The 13,847-nt window shown below is 29.8% G+C and overlaps 1 protein-coding gene across 2 annotated transcripts in view; it reads left to right on the forward strand.

Annotated features, from left to right (window-relative positions):
• The window catches only part of LOC130451632 (inositol 1,4,5-trisphosphate receptor), a 36,815-nt gene extending 23,124 nt beyond the window's left edge, over window positions 1-13,691 (forward strand). The window contains exons 17-30 of one of the 2 annotated variants that reach the window (XM_056790774.1): window positions 1,113-1,233; window positions 1,721-1,863; window positions 1,917-2,104; window positions 3,161-3,272; window positions 3,343-3,369; window positions 3,590-3,707; window positions 3,824-4,056; window positions 4,202-5,426; window positions 5,474-5,596; window positions 5,652-5,986; window positions 7,056-7,230; window positions 7,297-7,502; window positions 7,688-7,853; window positions 8,850-13,691. In XM_056790774.1, the coding sequence (XP_056646752.1) occupies window positions 1,113-1,233; window positions 1,721-1,863; window positions 1,917-2,104; window positions 3,161-3,272; window positions 3,343-3,369; window positions 3,590-3,707; window positions 3,824-4,056; window positions 4,202-5,426; window positions 5,474-5,596; window positions 5,652-5,986; window positions 7,056-7,230; window positions 7,297-7,502; window positions 7,688-7,853; window positions 8,850-9,256 (3,579 nt within the window). In that variant the 3' untranslated portion in view covers window positions 9,257-13,691. The remainder of the gene's footprint in view (window positions 1-1,112; window positions 1,234-1,720; window positions 1,864-1,916; window positions 2,105-3,160; window positions 3,273-3,342; window positions 3,370-3,589; window positions 3,708-3,823; window positions 4,057-4,201; window positions 5,427-5,473; window positions 5,597-5,651; window positions 5,987-7,055; window positions 7,231-7,296; window positions 7,503-7,687; window positions 7,854-8,849) is intronic. The other variant, XM_056790775.1, reaches the window with a different exon arrangement.
• Window positions 13,692-13,847: the final 156 nt, after the last annotated feature.

A 13,847-nucleotide genomic window follows, 5' to 3' on the forward strand; every position in this document is an offset into this window, starting at 1 on the left:
TATTGTTGTCTTTAAATGATTTTACAGAATTATTGAAAAATGGTGAACTGCGCTGAAGAGAACTGTATTCATATGAACTTGTTAGACCAAAAATGAGTCGCGGGGCGCGTGACATTTCTATCAACATATATATTAACTATTGCGCCAAATTTCGTTGTTTAGTCTTTTCAAAAGCCTAGATTGGTGGAGAGAAGTGTGAAAAATAGTACCAAGGACTAATTACCCATATTGCTTTTTTTACATCTACTCTACACGGATCATCAATCCATATTCCCAATGAAAACGTTCAACATGAATATAATAGAGAAAATTTTGGGTTGTTCGGACAGGAAATAATGAGAATGAGCAAGACTCCGTAAAAGACTGGAAATATTGAAATGTCAAAGATGATCTGAGACCCTGAATTTATTAGTTTGATATCTAAATATCTGAAAACAATCTCAATTACCCCTAGGAATGCAAGGCATAAATTTCAGCAGGAAAATTCAAATCTAATGAAAAGAAACACTATTCAGTTTTATATTGTTTCATCGAATGATAAGATATAGGGATAAACACAAAATGATTTAGAAGAGTTGAAAGCAATGAAAGTGAGAAGAAAAATTATTCGGTTTTAAGACAAAATATGATAAGAGTTAAATTCTGACTCCAGACAAGAGGAACACTAGTCGGTATCCGATTAATATAAAATGATTAATCATTAACGTATTGCCTCATGTAACAGTTCAGACGATAGGTATTTATATTATAGGGACTCCTACTCTTACAATTTCTTGAAATAACAAGCTGATTTTAGAATTCCGTAACTTCAAATGTATATTTTAGACCAAGCTTTTTATAGTTTCCTGTGTATATGGCGTCAAAATTTATTGATGTTATTTTGCTTTGTAGAAAAAACGTTATAGCTGTGGAAAGTTGAGTTACACTAATATATATTAAAATTAATGATAAAGATTGTTTGGCAAAAGTTGAAATTAGTTTTGAAACTTTTAACTGCGTTTGTTTTTGACATTATCGATTTTTAAAACTAAAATGTAACACATCTATACACGTTTTTTTATCATTGTTAGTGTCAATCGTCACCATTTTTTTTAAATAAATATATTTTGCAGACAAGGCAACCCATTTTTGTACAGCTATTGCAATCAGCATTCAGAGTATCTCAGTGTCCTTGGCTAGCAGCATCACAACGCTTTAATGTTGAAAATTGTATTCGTACTCTGTCTGAAGTTGGTTAGTTTTTAATCCAAATATTTATTTATATTAATATACTACAACTCAATATCACTACGTCACTGGTAGTGTTTGTTGTGGTTATGATAATACTTAGAGGTGTATATAATTGGAATAAAAAATCCTCCTATATTCAGTTATTTTCTCATTGATGATTTTTATATTAATTATCTTTCCATTGAGCTTGAATTCAGGACTCAAATTAAATATTTAGAGCTTCTTACTTTAAGATTCTTTTGAATTCTGTTTGTTATACCTTCATCTTCAATCCAACTTTTATTAAATTTTATTTTACTGTTCTCTTTGAACATATTGTCATTATTTTTTTCAGTTATTGTTACAAACTAAGGCTTAGTTTTCCATAATTAATTTTTTGATTATTTTCAATATTAGGCACTCAGTATTTTAATTAAAGATTTAAAACCTACGTGTACCAGTGACGTATTTTCACTCTTAGCTGATATTGATGCCAAATATTTTATTGTAGCTAAAAATAGAGGTATTGCTATACCTTTGGATTTAGAAAGTCAAGTAACTGCAATGTTTAATAGAGCAACAATTTTGACAAGACAGACAAGTAAATGGTTACAGGCTTCTAAAGCTCCAAAAATGGAAAGATCTCAATCACAGGTAGATAAAGTTTATATTTGGATCTTATATCAATTGAAATGATTTACTTTCAGATTATGCGATTGGATAGAAGTATTATAGAGGGTTTACAAGACATAGTATCGGTGCTAGAAGATCAGTTGAAACCTTTAGTACAATCAGAACTTTCTCTCTTAGTTGACGTTTTGTATAGACCTGAATTATTATTTCCACCAGGAACTGAACCTAGAAAAAAATGTGAAAGTGGTGGATTCATTAGAAGGTAATTATTATTAAAAATTGCATTTATTGCTATGAAAAGTTCAATTCGTTCAAATATCATCCTCCATTATGTCCACAATAGGGTACTTGCGTTTTTTAAAAAGTATTAATTTTTTTGATTATTTTATAACCTCCTGATATCAAATAATGTCAGAAAGTAAGATATTTAATTGAAAGTGAAAAAATAATATCTAAATATTTAATTACAAATAGCAAAAATTTCAAATTTTTAACTACATAAGAAAACAATTCTCATTGGTTTTCAGTTGTGACATCATAGGTTTAATACAAACATTGAGCAGTTGTCTGCTTGATTATCACGAGTTTATCATTGCCAGCAACGTAGTCACGCTGTTATAATACAGTTTTTATTTATCAGTTACATATAAATGAAACATTTTTCTATATATAAGAATAAAGTGAATAAACCTTTTATAGGTTAAGCTCTTACATTATTACATAATCACATTACAAATAAAAAGCATAATAAACTCAATTACTATAAAATAACAAATTAAGTTGATTTACTAAGCTTACTTACATTAAAATGGTCCTGGCAACAAAAATAATTACATCTTGCTAAACCGTTAAAATAACCAACACTTTCAAACCATTTTTGTTTCAGTATATTCGAATTTCTTGGCATCATAAAAAACTATATCAGGTGTTTTAGTCATTACCATTTTTCAGATTAATCAAAGTTCAATAATGACTCTTATTTTAGAATTAACGGGGGAATAACTGTCGTATTTACTTTGTATCATATGTATCAGTGTTTATTTTATACCTATGACGTCACGCAATATGGCGGCATTACTGAAAATTTAAGAATTTTCAATAATTTTTTTCTCTATAAATATCAAAAAATTGAAAAAAATTAAAATAAAAGTTGTATGTAAACTATCCAAAACTATTTTTTATTCAAACCATGCAAGACCCTATTGTCTACTATTGTAACTTTTTTAAAGTATTGCTTTTTGATGCATCGTAAACATAAATTAGATGTAAAGTTCACATCATTGTAGAATTTTCTTGGTTTAATTTATAATAATTTCAGGTTGATTAAACATACTGAAAAACTTATGGAAGAAAAAGAAGAAAAACTATGTGTAAAAGTTTTGAGAACCTTAAGGGAAATGATGGCCATCAACTGCGAATATGGTGAAAAGGTTATATATTATCTAAATTTTTACTCTTCATATAAAAAACTGACATCTCTTTTTTTCACATGCCGCTTAGAACGAAAATCAGTCTGAAAATGAGATGGTATGGTATTGAAGTTTTAAGTGTAGTAGTTTTAGTGTGAAGTTTTTGTTTTTAGCCTGTTTTAATTTTCGTAGTTTTACCACTCTTAGTAACGTTTTTCAGGGTGTATGTCTAAATTAAATCTGCACAATATTCTGTTTTTTGTGTTTGGAGTTAGAATAACCATTCTTTAAATATATATATTTGTTTCTACCTTTTAATTAACTCGAAACATTTACAGGGAGATGTTCTTAGGAACATTTTACTAGCACGATACTTTGAAAAGGCCTATGTTTTAAATAACTGTTCTGTGGAATTAAGCAGTGGACTTCCTCTGCCTGCTACCCATGGTCCTGGAGGTAAGCTTTATTAAAAATACATTAAGGAAGAACAAAATTATGTAGTCTTTGAATTAACTCTCATGATTTGAAACAGTATTAGGCAGTTTATGAATTAAAAGTTATGTTCTTTTCAGCCAAAATTTTAAGCAGAGCAGGCAGAACATTACATGAAGTACAAACGCATTTAGATCGAGAAGGAGCCTCCGATATAGTTGTAGAATTAGTTATTAAGAGTGGAAACTCGCCGTCAATATTTAGTGAAGCTGTTGAATTGGGCATAGCCCTTCTTGAAGGGGGTAATCCGATTATACAGAAAAGTATGTTCAATAAGTTAGTTGGAGGTGACATGAGTCAATCCTTCTTTAAGGTAAATGGCTTTGGATATGTAGAATAGAATATTTGTTGGTAGTAAGTAGTAGGTGGCTAGGAAAACTAGTCCAGAATCTTCCTATCTTAATTTTATAAATTTTTATACCTACCTTACATTTATTGTATCAATATACATTTTGTAGGTATTCCATGACAAAATGAAAGATGCTCAGCAAGAAATTAAATCTACTGTAACTGTTAATACTTCTGAGCTAGCAGCAAAAGCTCAAGAAAATAAACAGGATGACAAAGGTGAAAAAATGGCTCGAAAGTCAGATAGTAAATCTAACGGAATACTTATAACTCCTGAATTGAGGGATGAACTGAATTGTGTTGCTGCAGAAACCAATGCTCAAGGGGAAGACGGCACAATTGTATCAACTGCTTCTTCACTTGAAGATTTATTAGCTGAAAAATTTGAAAAACAAAGAGAACGTGATGATGCCAATGCTTTATCTAATAAAATTCTGATAATGCAACCCATATTAAGATTTCTGCAGTTACTATGCGAAAACCATAATTCATCACTGCAGAATCTGTTACGCAATCAAAACAATAAAAGTAACTTTAATTTAGTGTCGGAAAGTTTAATGTTCTTGGATTGCATTTGTGGGTCTACCACAGGTGGATTAGGCCTTTTAGGTCTATACATTAACGAAAACAATGTTTCACTTATAAATCAAACCCTGGAAACCTTAACAGAATATTGTCAAGGACCATGTCATGAAAATCAAAATTGTATAGCAACACATGAGTCAAATGGTTTGGATATTATCATAGCATTAATTTTGAATGACATAAATCCATTAGGAAAGACAAAGATGGATTTAGTGTTGGAATTGAAAAATAACGCGTCTAAATTGTTACTGGCTATTATGGAAAGTCGCGGCGACAGTGAGAATGCCGAAAGAATCTTATCAAATATGATTCCAAAACAGTTAGTTGATGTCGCTTGTAATGCTTTTCATCAAGAAGATGAAAACAATGACTCCAACGGTTCAGAAAGAGATGATATGGTATCACCAAGAGAAGTCGGACATAATATTTGGATTTTATGTCACCAGTTAGCTCAACATAATAAAGACTTGGCCACATTGCTTAAACCATCTGAAACCGGAGACCAGAAAACTCAAAAAGCTGTAGACTATTATGCTTCTCATACTGCTCAAATTGAAATCGTTCGACAGGATCGTACTTTAGAGCAGATAGTGTTTCCAATACCAGAAATTTGTGAGTATTTAACAGATGACACTAAATTCCGAGTTCTCAACACAGCAGAGAGAGATGATCAAGGTTCTAAAGTGGCTGATTTCTTTAAAAGAACAGAAGATATGTTTAACGAAATGAAGAGGCAAAAAGAACTTAGAGGTATGTATTTTTGATTCATTATCTTTTTTTTAATCTTCTATTTTTAGCACAACCTGTGAGGTTCTGGATTAGTAACTATATGTCGTTATGGAGTACTATACTTTTCAATTTTGTTAGAGCTATTAATTTAATAGTGGCTTGCTATTATCCATTTGATAATGTCATTCCAAGTAAGTCGTTTTTCTAGTACAACCCCGACCTTCTATATTATATTAATTTTTTTAGCGGTCGATTCTAGAATATCTATATTTATTTGGCTTGTAATAATGTGTTCCATCGCTATAGTGATGACGTCACCCGGAGAAACTGCGATTCAGCTGTTAGCAGCTTCTACAATTTTCAGACTGATTTGCTCATTTGGTCCTGAACCAACACTGTCGCTTTTGGGTACCTTAACAATTGCATTAAAGTTTATTCATCTAGTCAGTATAATGGGAAATCATGGTACACTTACTAAAACATATCAACAGATTATAACAGATGCGGAGCTAGTATATCATTTGGTGTACTTAATATTTTGTGTCTTGGGTCTTGTACATCCGTTTTTCTATAGTGTCCTGGTAAGTTAGATATCCTTTATATAAATATATTATTTAATTCATTTAATACACAATTTGAATTAATCATATTTTACTTGAGTTCAAATTTTCCAAATAGGGTTATTTACATCGGTGAACGTACGTAGTAACTAAAGAAAATAACCAAAAAACTGGATGTATCAGGTTTTTTAATCTACCCCTCAATTTTATCGGTTTTTCATCTATAAGAAGAAATAAATATTTCATGTAACAATAGTGAACACTCTGTTTACACTACCACTACACCAACTCTCTCAATTACACTGATGCGCGTTTCTATAACCAAGTTATCGTCTTCAGAGACTGAGACTGAGACATTTCAATGTTTTCAAATGCATTTATCAATTATAATTGGATAGATTTTTTAACAATTTTACGTTATTAATATTCGATTTTAAATAAGATATATGCTCCTCAAACCGGATATTAACAGATCTCTTAGTCTGCCCAATATACCTACCGTCACAATCACTACAGCTAATTTCATATATACCACTCTTTTTCCAAATTTGGAATGTATGATTACCCAATAATTGTTTTAATGTTTTGTTGGATTTATAAACCAATTTAAAATCCACTTTGTTAAATATCCCTTCAGATCTCTTTGTATAAACAGGATTGAAAGGTACCAAAGTAAATTTTTGATGGGGAAAGTCATTATCAAAATAAATAATAGTAAAATTGTTAGATGCATTTGAAAGCTTCGAAATTGCTAATTGTAAGAACATTTTAAATAGGGACAAAGGGCTTATTCCTTACTGCGCACTCTATAGTTTAGTAGTCAAGGAATAAACGCCAAGGAAGTTTTCCTGCTGGAATTAATTTATTGGTGGGAAAATTCAGTTTAAAACAGGTAAGTCAAGTTATTAGGTTCTAGTTTACATTCAGTCCCCGAAGACGGTAACTTGGTTATCGAAACGCGCGTTCGATATAGTAATTGTTAGTGTTGGTGTAAACAGTGTGTTCAGTATAAATATCACCAACGGTTCCAGAGATTCCAATTTAGATTCAATAATAGTGCGATATTCTAACTTTTTCATTATTTTTTTAGTTGTTTGATGTCGTGTATCGTGAAGAAACATTATTAAATGTGATCCGTTCAGTTACTAGAAATGGCCGATCTATGTTCTTAACAGCAGTTTTAGCCTTGTTCCTTGTATACATATTTTCAATAATAGGATATATTTTCTTTAAGAACGATTTTATAGTCAGTGTAAACAAAAAAAGTAAGTTAAAGTTATTGTAATTTTTAGTATTAATAACATTTACTTTGAATTTTGTTTGATTTTTAGATGAATCGTGTGAAACTATATCTGAAATGACTGGCAGACATTATGAAGAAGATGAAACTGGTCAGTTTTGTGAACTTGTGGATGCTGGTGATGAGAAACAGGAACGTGCCTGTGATTCGTTGAGAATGTGTATTATTACTACTTTGAACCAGGGCTTAAGAAACGGAGGAGGTATTGGTGATATTTTAAGAGCTCCGAGTAGTGAGGTAAGCTGAAAAATTGTTTTTATATATTGAATTTTTATTAATATCTTCTATATTACAATCAGAATAACAAAAAGTATTTTTTGATAATAATTTATTCCTTATATTATATATGTTTTTATTAATCATTTGCCGTTAACTTTTTAATGGAATCAAGTAGATTTACATTGGAAATTTGTATTTTTTAGGAACCATTGTTTTTGGCTAGAGTTGTATATGATTTGCTGTTTTTCTTCGTAGTTATAATTATTGTACTTAATCTCATTTTTGGTGTCATTATTGACACTTTCGCTGATTTAAGATCAGAAAAGCAACAGAAGGAACTGATTTTGAAAAATACATGCTTCATTTGTGGTAAGTACTTTATATTATTTACATGCATGGAAGTACGTGAACTAACAATTTGATTGACAACTAGTCTTAATAACATTAACATTAGTTATGGCATGGATATTAAAATTACTAATTATATGTATATATAGCTAGTAGTAAAATTTTTTAGAAAAGAGCTCCAAATTTCTTTTAATTAACCGCATGTAATAAAATTGGTAAACTAATCGGCATTTTGAAACGTAACTTTTGGGTCTTTTGGTTTTGGTAGAGGGAATTAAAAATATTGAGCCGTTTGACTTCACTGTTTGCTGATCGATCGTTGGTGACTTTCAACATAAAAAAATTAATCTTTTCCCATCGGCCGTTCGTAGCATTAGAAAAGAGCCAATCACATCCGGTTGCATTTGTTACGTGATTTTGTTTGTTTGTTTATGGTGGTCTTTTGGCTTTGTTTGTTTTCTCTTCGTTACTTTCCATAATATCTTCGTCCATAAACACACAAAAACTCAAAAAATATCACGAAAACAAAAAGCAGTACACACGTTCAAACAGAATAACAAAATTTTTATGTTAACGACGAGCAACGTCAAGTTTATATATAGGATGTAGAACTTGCTACGAACGCTAAACGGCAAACGTTACCTGCGAACGGCAACAGCAAACGGAATGTCAAGTATAAATCGGTCTTTATGGTTTGATGTTGATTAGATTGTAATTCAGTAGGAGATAGGTCTCTTTATTGAGTCTTATGAGTTTGTTTTAACTAATAATTTTTTGTTCATGAAGTCAATTTACAATATGTGTGGAGAATTTTGAAAATTTTACTTTATTGCACATTAAATCATGAACTTAAATAAGATACTGAAAGTTTATGTATTAATGAGAAGTAATATGAATAGCAAATCATTATAGTCATGAATGAAATCAATATGTTGGTTCATGCAGTTAAAACAAACAAATTCATTTCAGAGATTGAAGATAAAAAATAAATAAGTTAACTGACAGTTCATATTTTAGGTCTAAATAGGTCTGCTTTTGATAACAAAATTGTAAGTTTCGAAGATCATATAAAATGTGAGCATAATATGTGGCACTATCTGTACTTCATAGTTCTAATTCAAGTAAAAGATCCCACCGAATTTACTGGTCCTGAAAGCTACGTATATGCAATGGTTAAAGCTGCAAACTTGGAATGGTTCCCGAGATTGCGTGCCATATCATTAGCAGCCGTGGAAAGAGAAGGGGAACAGATTGAATTCAAAAGTCTTCAAGTTCAGTTGCAAAAGACAGAACTATTGGTGACTACTTTGAGTCAACAGCTCATGGAGCTAAAGGATCAGATGGCAGAACAAAGGAAACAGAAACAGAGATTGGGGCTTTTAAGTTCCAATTCTGCTTATTTGCAAACTTCAAATTTGACTTAGATGCTAGTCTTGGAAAAACTAATCGTATAGACACTCTGTAAACATTTTAAACAGTTGAAAAAATCTGATAGCCAATAAATAAGACGTATTTTATGTTATATTTTTATACAAGTTTAAATATTCACACATATTGTTATATTTTAGTTTTATTTTATTTAAAATGTCTACAGATTGATATGGAAGGAATTATAGATCTTTCATTGCTCAAAACTTCAACTTAGGATACGTAGAATAGATTCCTAGCTAAATGTTAGAGTTTTTGGGCAATTTGTTTTTTTTATTTCAATTTATTGGTTCTGCTGTTTTAGTTTTGATTATTTTAAATTTATAATTTTGTCATGACTACTTTCTAATTTCTTATGGTTTCAAATATTGCACAATTTTAGTGTGCCGCAGTTCCTTTTTATTTTTATTTTATTAGTTTCAAACATCCCGGTGATATATATTTTTTATTAAAGTATTTTTCTTCTATTATATTTGTGCAAATTATTGTTCTAGATAATATTGATTATAATCATGCGATTTTGATTATTCTGGCTGTCTCACAAAAGCTATTAACTCCAAATAAGAAAATAAACATGGTAATGATTACTTTTGAAAGAACTATTAATGTTTCATACAAGTTTAACATATTACAATAACAAATATTTGCAATTTTGGCCATATTAGTTATTTAAAAAAATGTCCTGTTGTGTTTGTTGAAGAACTGCTCGTTATTAATGTAATATCGGCCAAAAATGTAGATATAAATACTTGTAAATATATTGGACAAGTTCGATTTAGCCTAGTTTAATTACTGCAAGTTGAGTTTGTTTTTAAGACAAACAGTATGTTTCCAATTCACTTAATAATCATGATCCATTTTTCTGTTAACCTTGCGTAACTAACATGTTTAATTGTAACATACAAGATATCAGTCTCCGAGACAGTTAAATGAAATGGCACATCATTGGAAGGCAAAGTGTTGATAATATATCATTCACAATAGAATTTGGGAGAATAAAGCATTCTTATTCATTATCATTTTCTTTATTCATCATGCATAATTGAATTAAACGGAATTAAATAAATTTCTAGAAAATCAAAGTAATGAACTTAAGATAAAAACGGAAAATTGAAAATTTATTATTATTGTAGTAGAAACTAAAATGAGAATTTCCTAAACGTCAGTCTTTCATTATAAAAGCACAAGCTATAACAATTCTCGAAATTTTACTGTTGAAATAAGTCTATGATTTCAATATATTCTTTGATTACTGGCAATACGTGTTCCAAGCATATAAATTTTTTTACATTTATAGCATTTATATTTGATCTTCCTGCTTTTCGTACTCGAACTATAATAACATCAGTCATATACAGAATCTGGTGGAGCCTCATTTGCAGTATCAGAAATTTTGTAAATTTCCCCAATTCTCATCTTTATGATTTTTGGTATTGTTTTGGTATAGAAGCGTTTCTTAGGGTGTCGTTCAAGCAATTAGTTGCCAAGATTTCCTAAGAACACTCTTCTGGGTTGTTTTGACTGTACATTTGTATTATATATCACATATGAGTTAATGGCTGTTCATTTAGTACGCCATAAAAAATTATGCTGCGCATAATTTATCTACGGTGTCTACGCCTCCTTTAGTTGATTTATAATCAATGATCATCAGGTTTATCAGCTGCTCTGTCTATGATATCATCTCTATGCATCTCGGGCCTTTTTAACAGAGCAAGTGTTAAACGAAAGGTAATATCTGTTGCCGAGACTGAATGCACTCAAACTCACTGACACGTTTGACACATGCAACTCACAATTTTGTATTGAAGACTGAAGAGAGATGTTTGTGGTAGGAAGGTACTGGAAGCCGTTGGGCTATATCGTGACACAGTCGTAAATTTTCGGAAAAATTGTAAACTCTCGGTCTCTGAGACGGCACGTTAGCTTCAGGAGGTTAATTTTGGAAGGAATCCAAAAAGTCTGAACTTGTAGATTATAAAATGTGTAGAGATATGAGTTCTTTAAATTAAATGTTGAAAAAATTTCAAGGTAAAAAACTGTATTGTGAGACATCTGATAACAATTTCGTAAATATTTGTTAAATAATTTATTCATAGTCGTTTCTTTGTTAAATCTCTTGACAGATCTGTTAGATAATTTTTCTACATCTTGTAGTTGTAGTATTTACTGTTAAATTTTTTTATGAATAAAAATTTTATCTATAGTAATATTTTCTAAAAGTAATTATGAATATATATAAGGGGCGGTGGATCCTTAAATACTAATGTTATTTTCTTACATTTTAAAAACACTGATACTTTATTTTGAATGGTAACTACTATTTGTGTGAATAAAAAACGATCAAAAACTGGCCAATAACAATAACAGTCAATTTTCGTTTCATATAGAACATCTAGGCTTAGTTGTTTCAAGTAGTTTTTCACTATACAAATTATACATTATGTCAATTACAATTCAAATATATTTTTTTAAATAGGGTATTTGACAGTTAAAAAAACTATTTTAATTTATCCCTTTTTTTCAAAAAACTACATTAAAAAAATAAAATTCTTGAACAAATCACGCATTTTCAAAATATCAAAATTATGTACCAAGTGCTGTCTAAATGTCAGTTGGCGTGTGTGACGTTACGTTACTTAAAAAGTAGGATTGATAAGTTTATGCCGAACATGCGGGAAAATGTTATGTATTATGTGTACCAATAATCAGTTATTTATTCTTGTGCGACATTAACCGGAAACAGTAATATAATAATAAAATGGTTGGAGCTGGCACCAGAGACTGGAAACAACGATTATTCAAAACTATGCTTTTGTAAAGATCGATATCAGGAGCACAGAAAAATTTCAATAACCATCAATCAAAAGTAGAACTTTCTTATATGAAGATCATTTTAATGTCAGTATCACCGAAAAATTCCATATGATCGGAAACTTATATATTGTTTAATTTTATATAGCAAATTTTAGTATTAGAGATCCGGGTGTCGTCTTAGTCTTATAACGATATATTTGTAACAATTTTTATCAAAAACTTGCCAAAAAAATTTTACTTAAGGGGGTATTCTAGTCTAGAAGCCTAAATCATACGCATTTTTGAAACTAACGTTAAAAAAAATGGAAATCATTTTTACTATCCATTTAATAATATAATATTTATTGATATTCTAAGAATATAAAAAAATCATAATTTCAATAAATTACAGGCCGGTAAACAGGAGGCTACAAAACAACGGTGCACCCTGGTTCATATGATTCCAGCCTTTGTATTGATATGGAACAAAAACATTTGAAACATTCTTAATCTGTGAACCATTAGCTTTTCTTCTTTGAAGGGTCTAAGCTTTGAAAATATGCAGAAGAATCGATTTTTCTAAATTTCTAGACCAGAATACATTAACTGTAGAAACTTATCTTTCAAATGTATTTTGTATAAGTAAAATGATGTGATGCAGGGTCTTTGGTATTTGAAGTTACGTAACACAAATTAATATTATCAATATAGCTATTGGTTATTATTATTTATTTAAAAAGTACTAAAAGTTCTCTTTATACAAACTTAATATATGGATCTTTCTTATAATTTATTTCTATAACAGTCAAATACCCTTAGTTGTTACGTTTTAACAGTCTTTCAAATATATTACTTTCAATGAAATTCTGGTTTCAACTGGTATTTAATATTCTGGAATTATCAAAAATATTTCACTGAACCCAAGTCATATTAACACTCAACCATATTTTCCACAATTTAAAAATCAAAATATATTTTTCGGTGACAAAGGAAAATTGAAGCGTTCTGGATTTTATTGGTATTTTGACATTCTGAATGAGTCTTCTTTAACTTACATATCAACCAGTAGGATTCAACAAATGAAAGTGATTTTGTTTTCTGTTTTTCCAAATATTAGTATTTCAATTTTTTGACCTTTTTCGCTGATTTAAAGTATTTGGTAGTGTATCTTCTACTTGATGAGTGTCTGGTTATTCATACTGTTACAAATGGCAATCGGAATATACCATCATTGGTTAAATAAGTATTTCACGGAATGAATTAACGAAATTTGGTGATTGTCCATTGATAATTCATATTTTGGAACAATAACCATTTATATTTGAGACGAAACTCAAATATATACAAACAACGAATTTTTAGGCAGTATAATAATATAAATTAGTATAGAAAATGAAAAATGTTGACATTAACTTTAAGGACCATCCCTCTACACATGCATTTAAAAATCTCTCAATATATTTTTCTGTTGAAAGTATAATGGAATAAATTTTTTGTTGACATTTGTGTTCTGTTTGTGGTTATAGGGTTGTATTTAAGCAATATGTGTTTTAAAAACAAAAAGTGTTTTATTGTTTGTTGTAATTTGAACTTTCTGTACAAATTTTATCTCAAATATATTTCTATACTACGTTAGTAACTATTTTTAATAATTACCATTTTTTAGGGTACTTGCATTTTTTTAAAAGAAAGTAAAATATTCAATCAGAATTGAAAAAATCGCGAAAATTCCATATTTTTAACTACATAAGAAAACGATTCTCATTGGTTTTCAGTTGTAACGTCATAGGG

This window comes from Diorhabda sublineata, chromosome X (assembly GCF_026230105.1).
Source record: "Diorhabda sublineata isolate icDioSubl1.1 chromosome X, icDioSubl1.1, whole genome shotgun sequence".
NCBI classification, from domain to species: Eukaryota; Metazoa; Arthropoda; class Insecta; order Coleoptera; family Chrysomelidae; genus Diorhabda; species Diorhabda sublineata.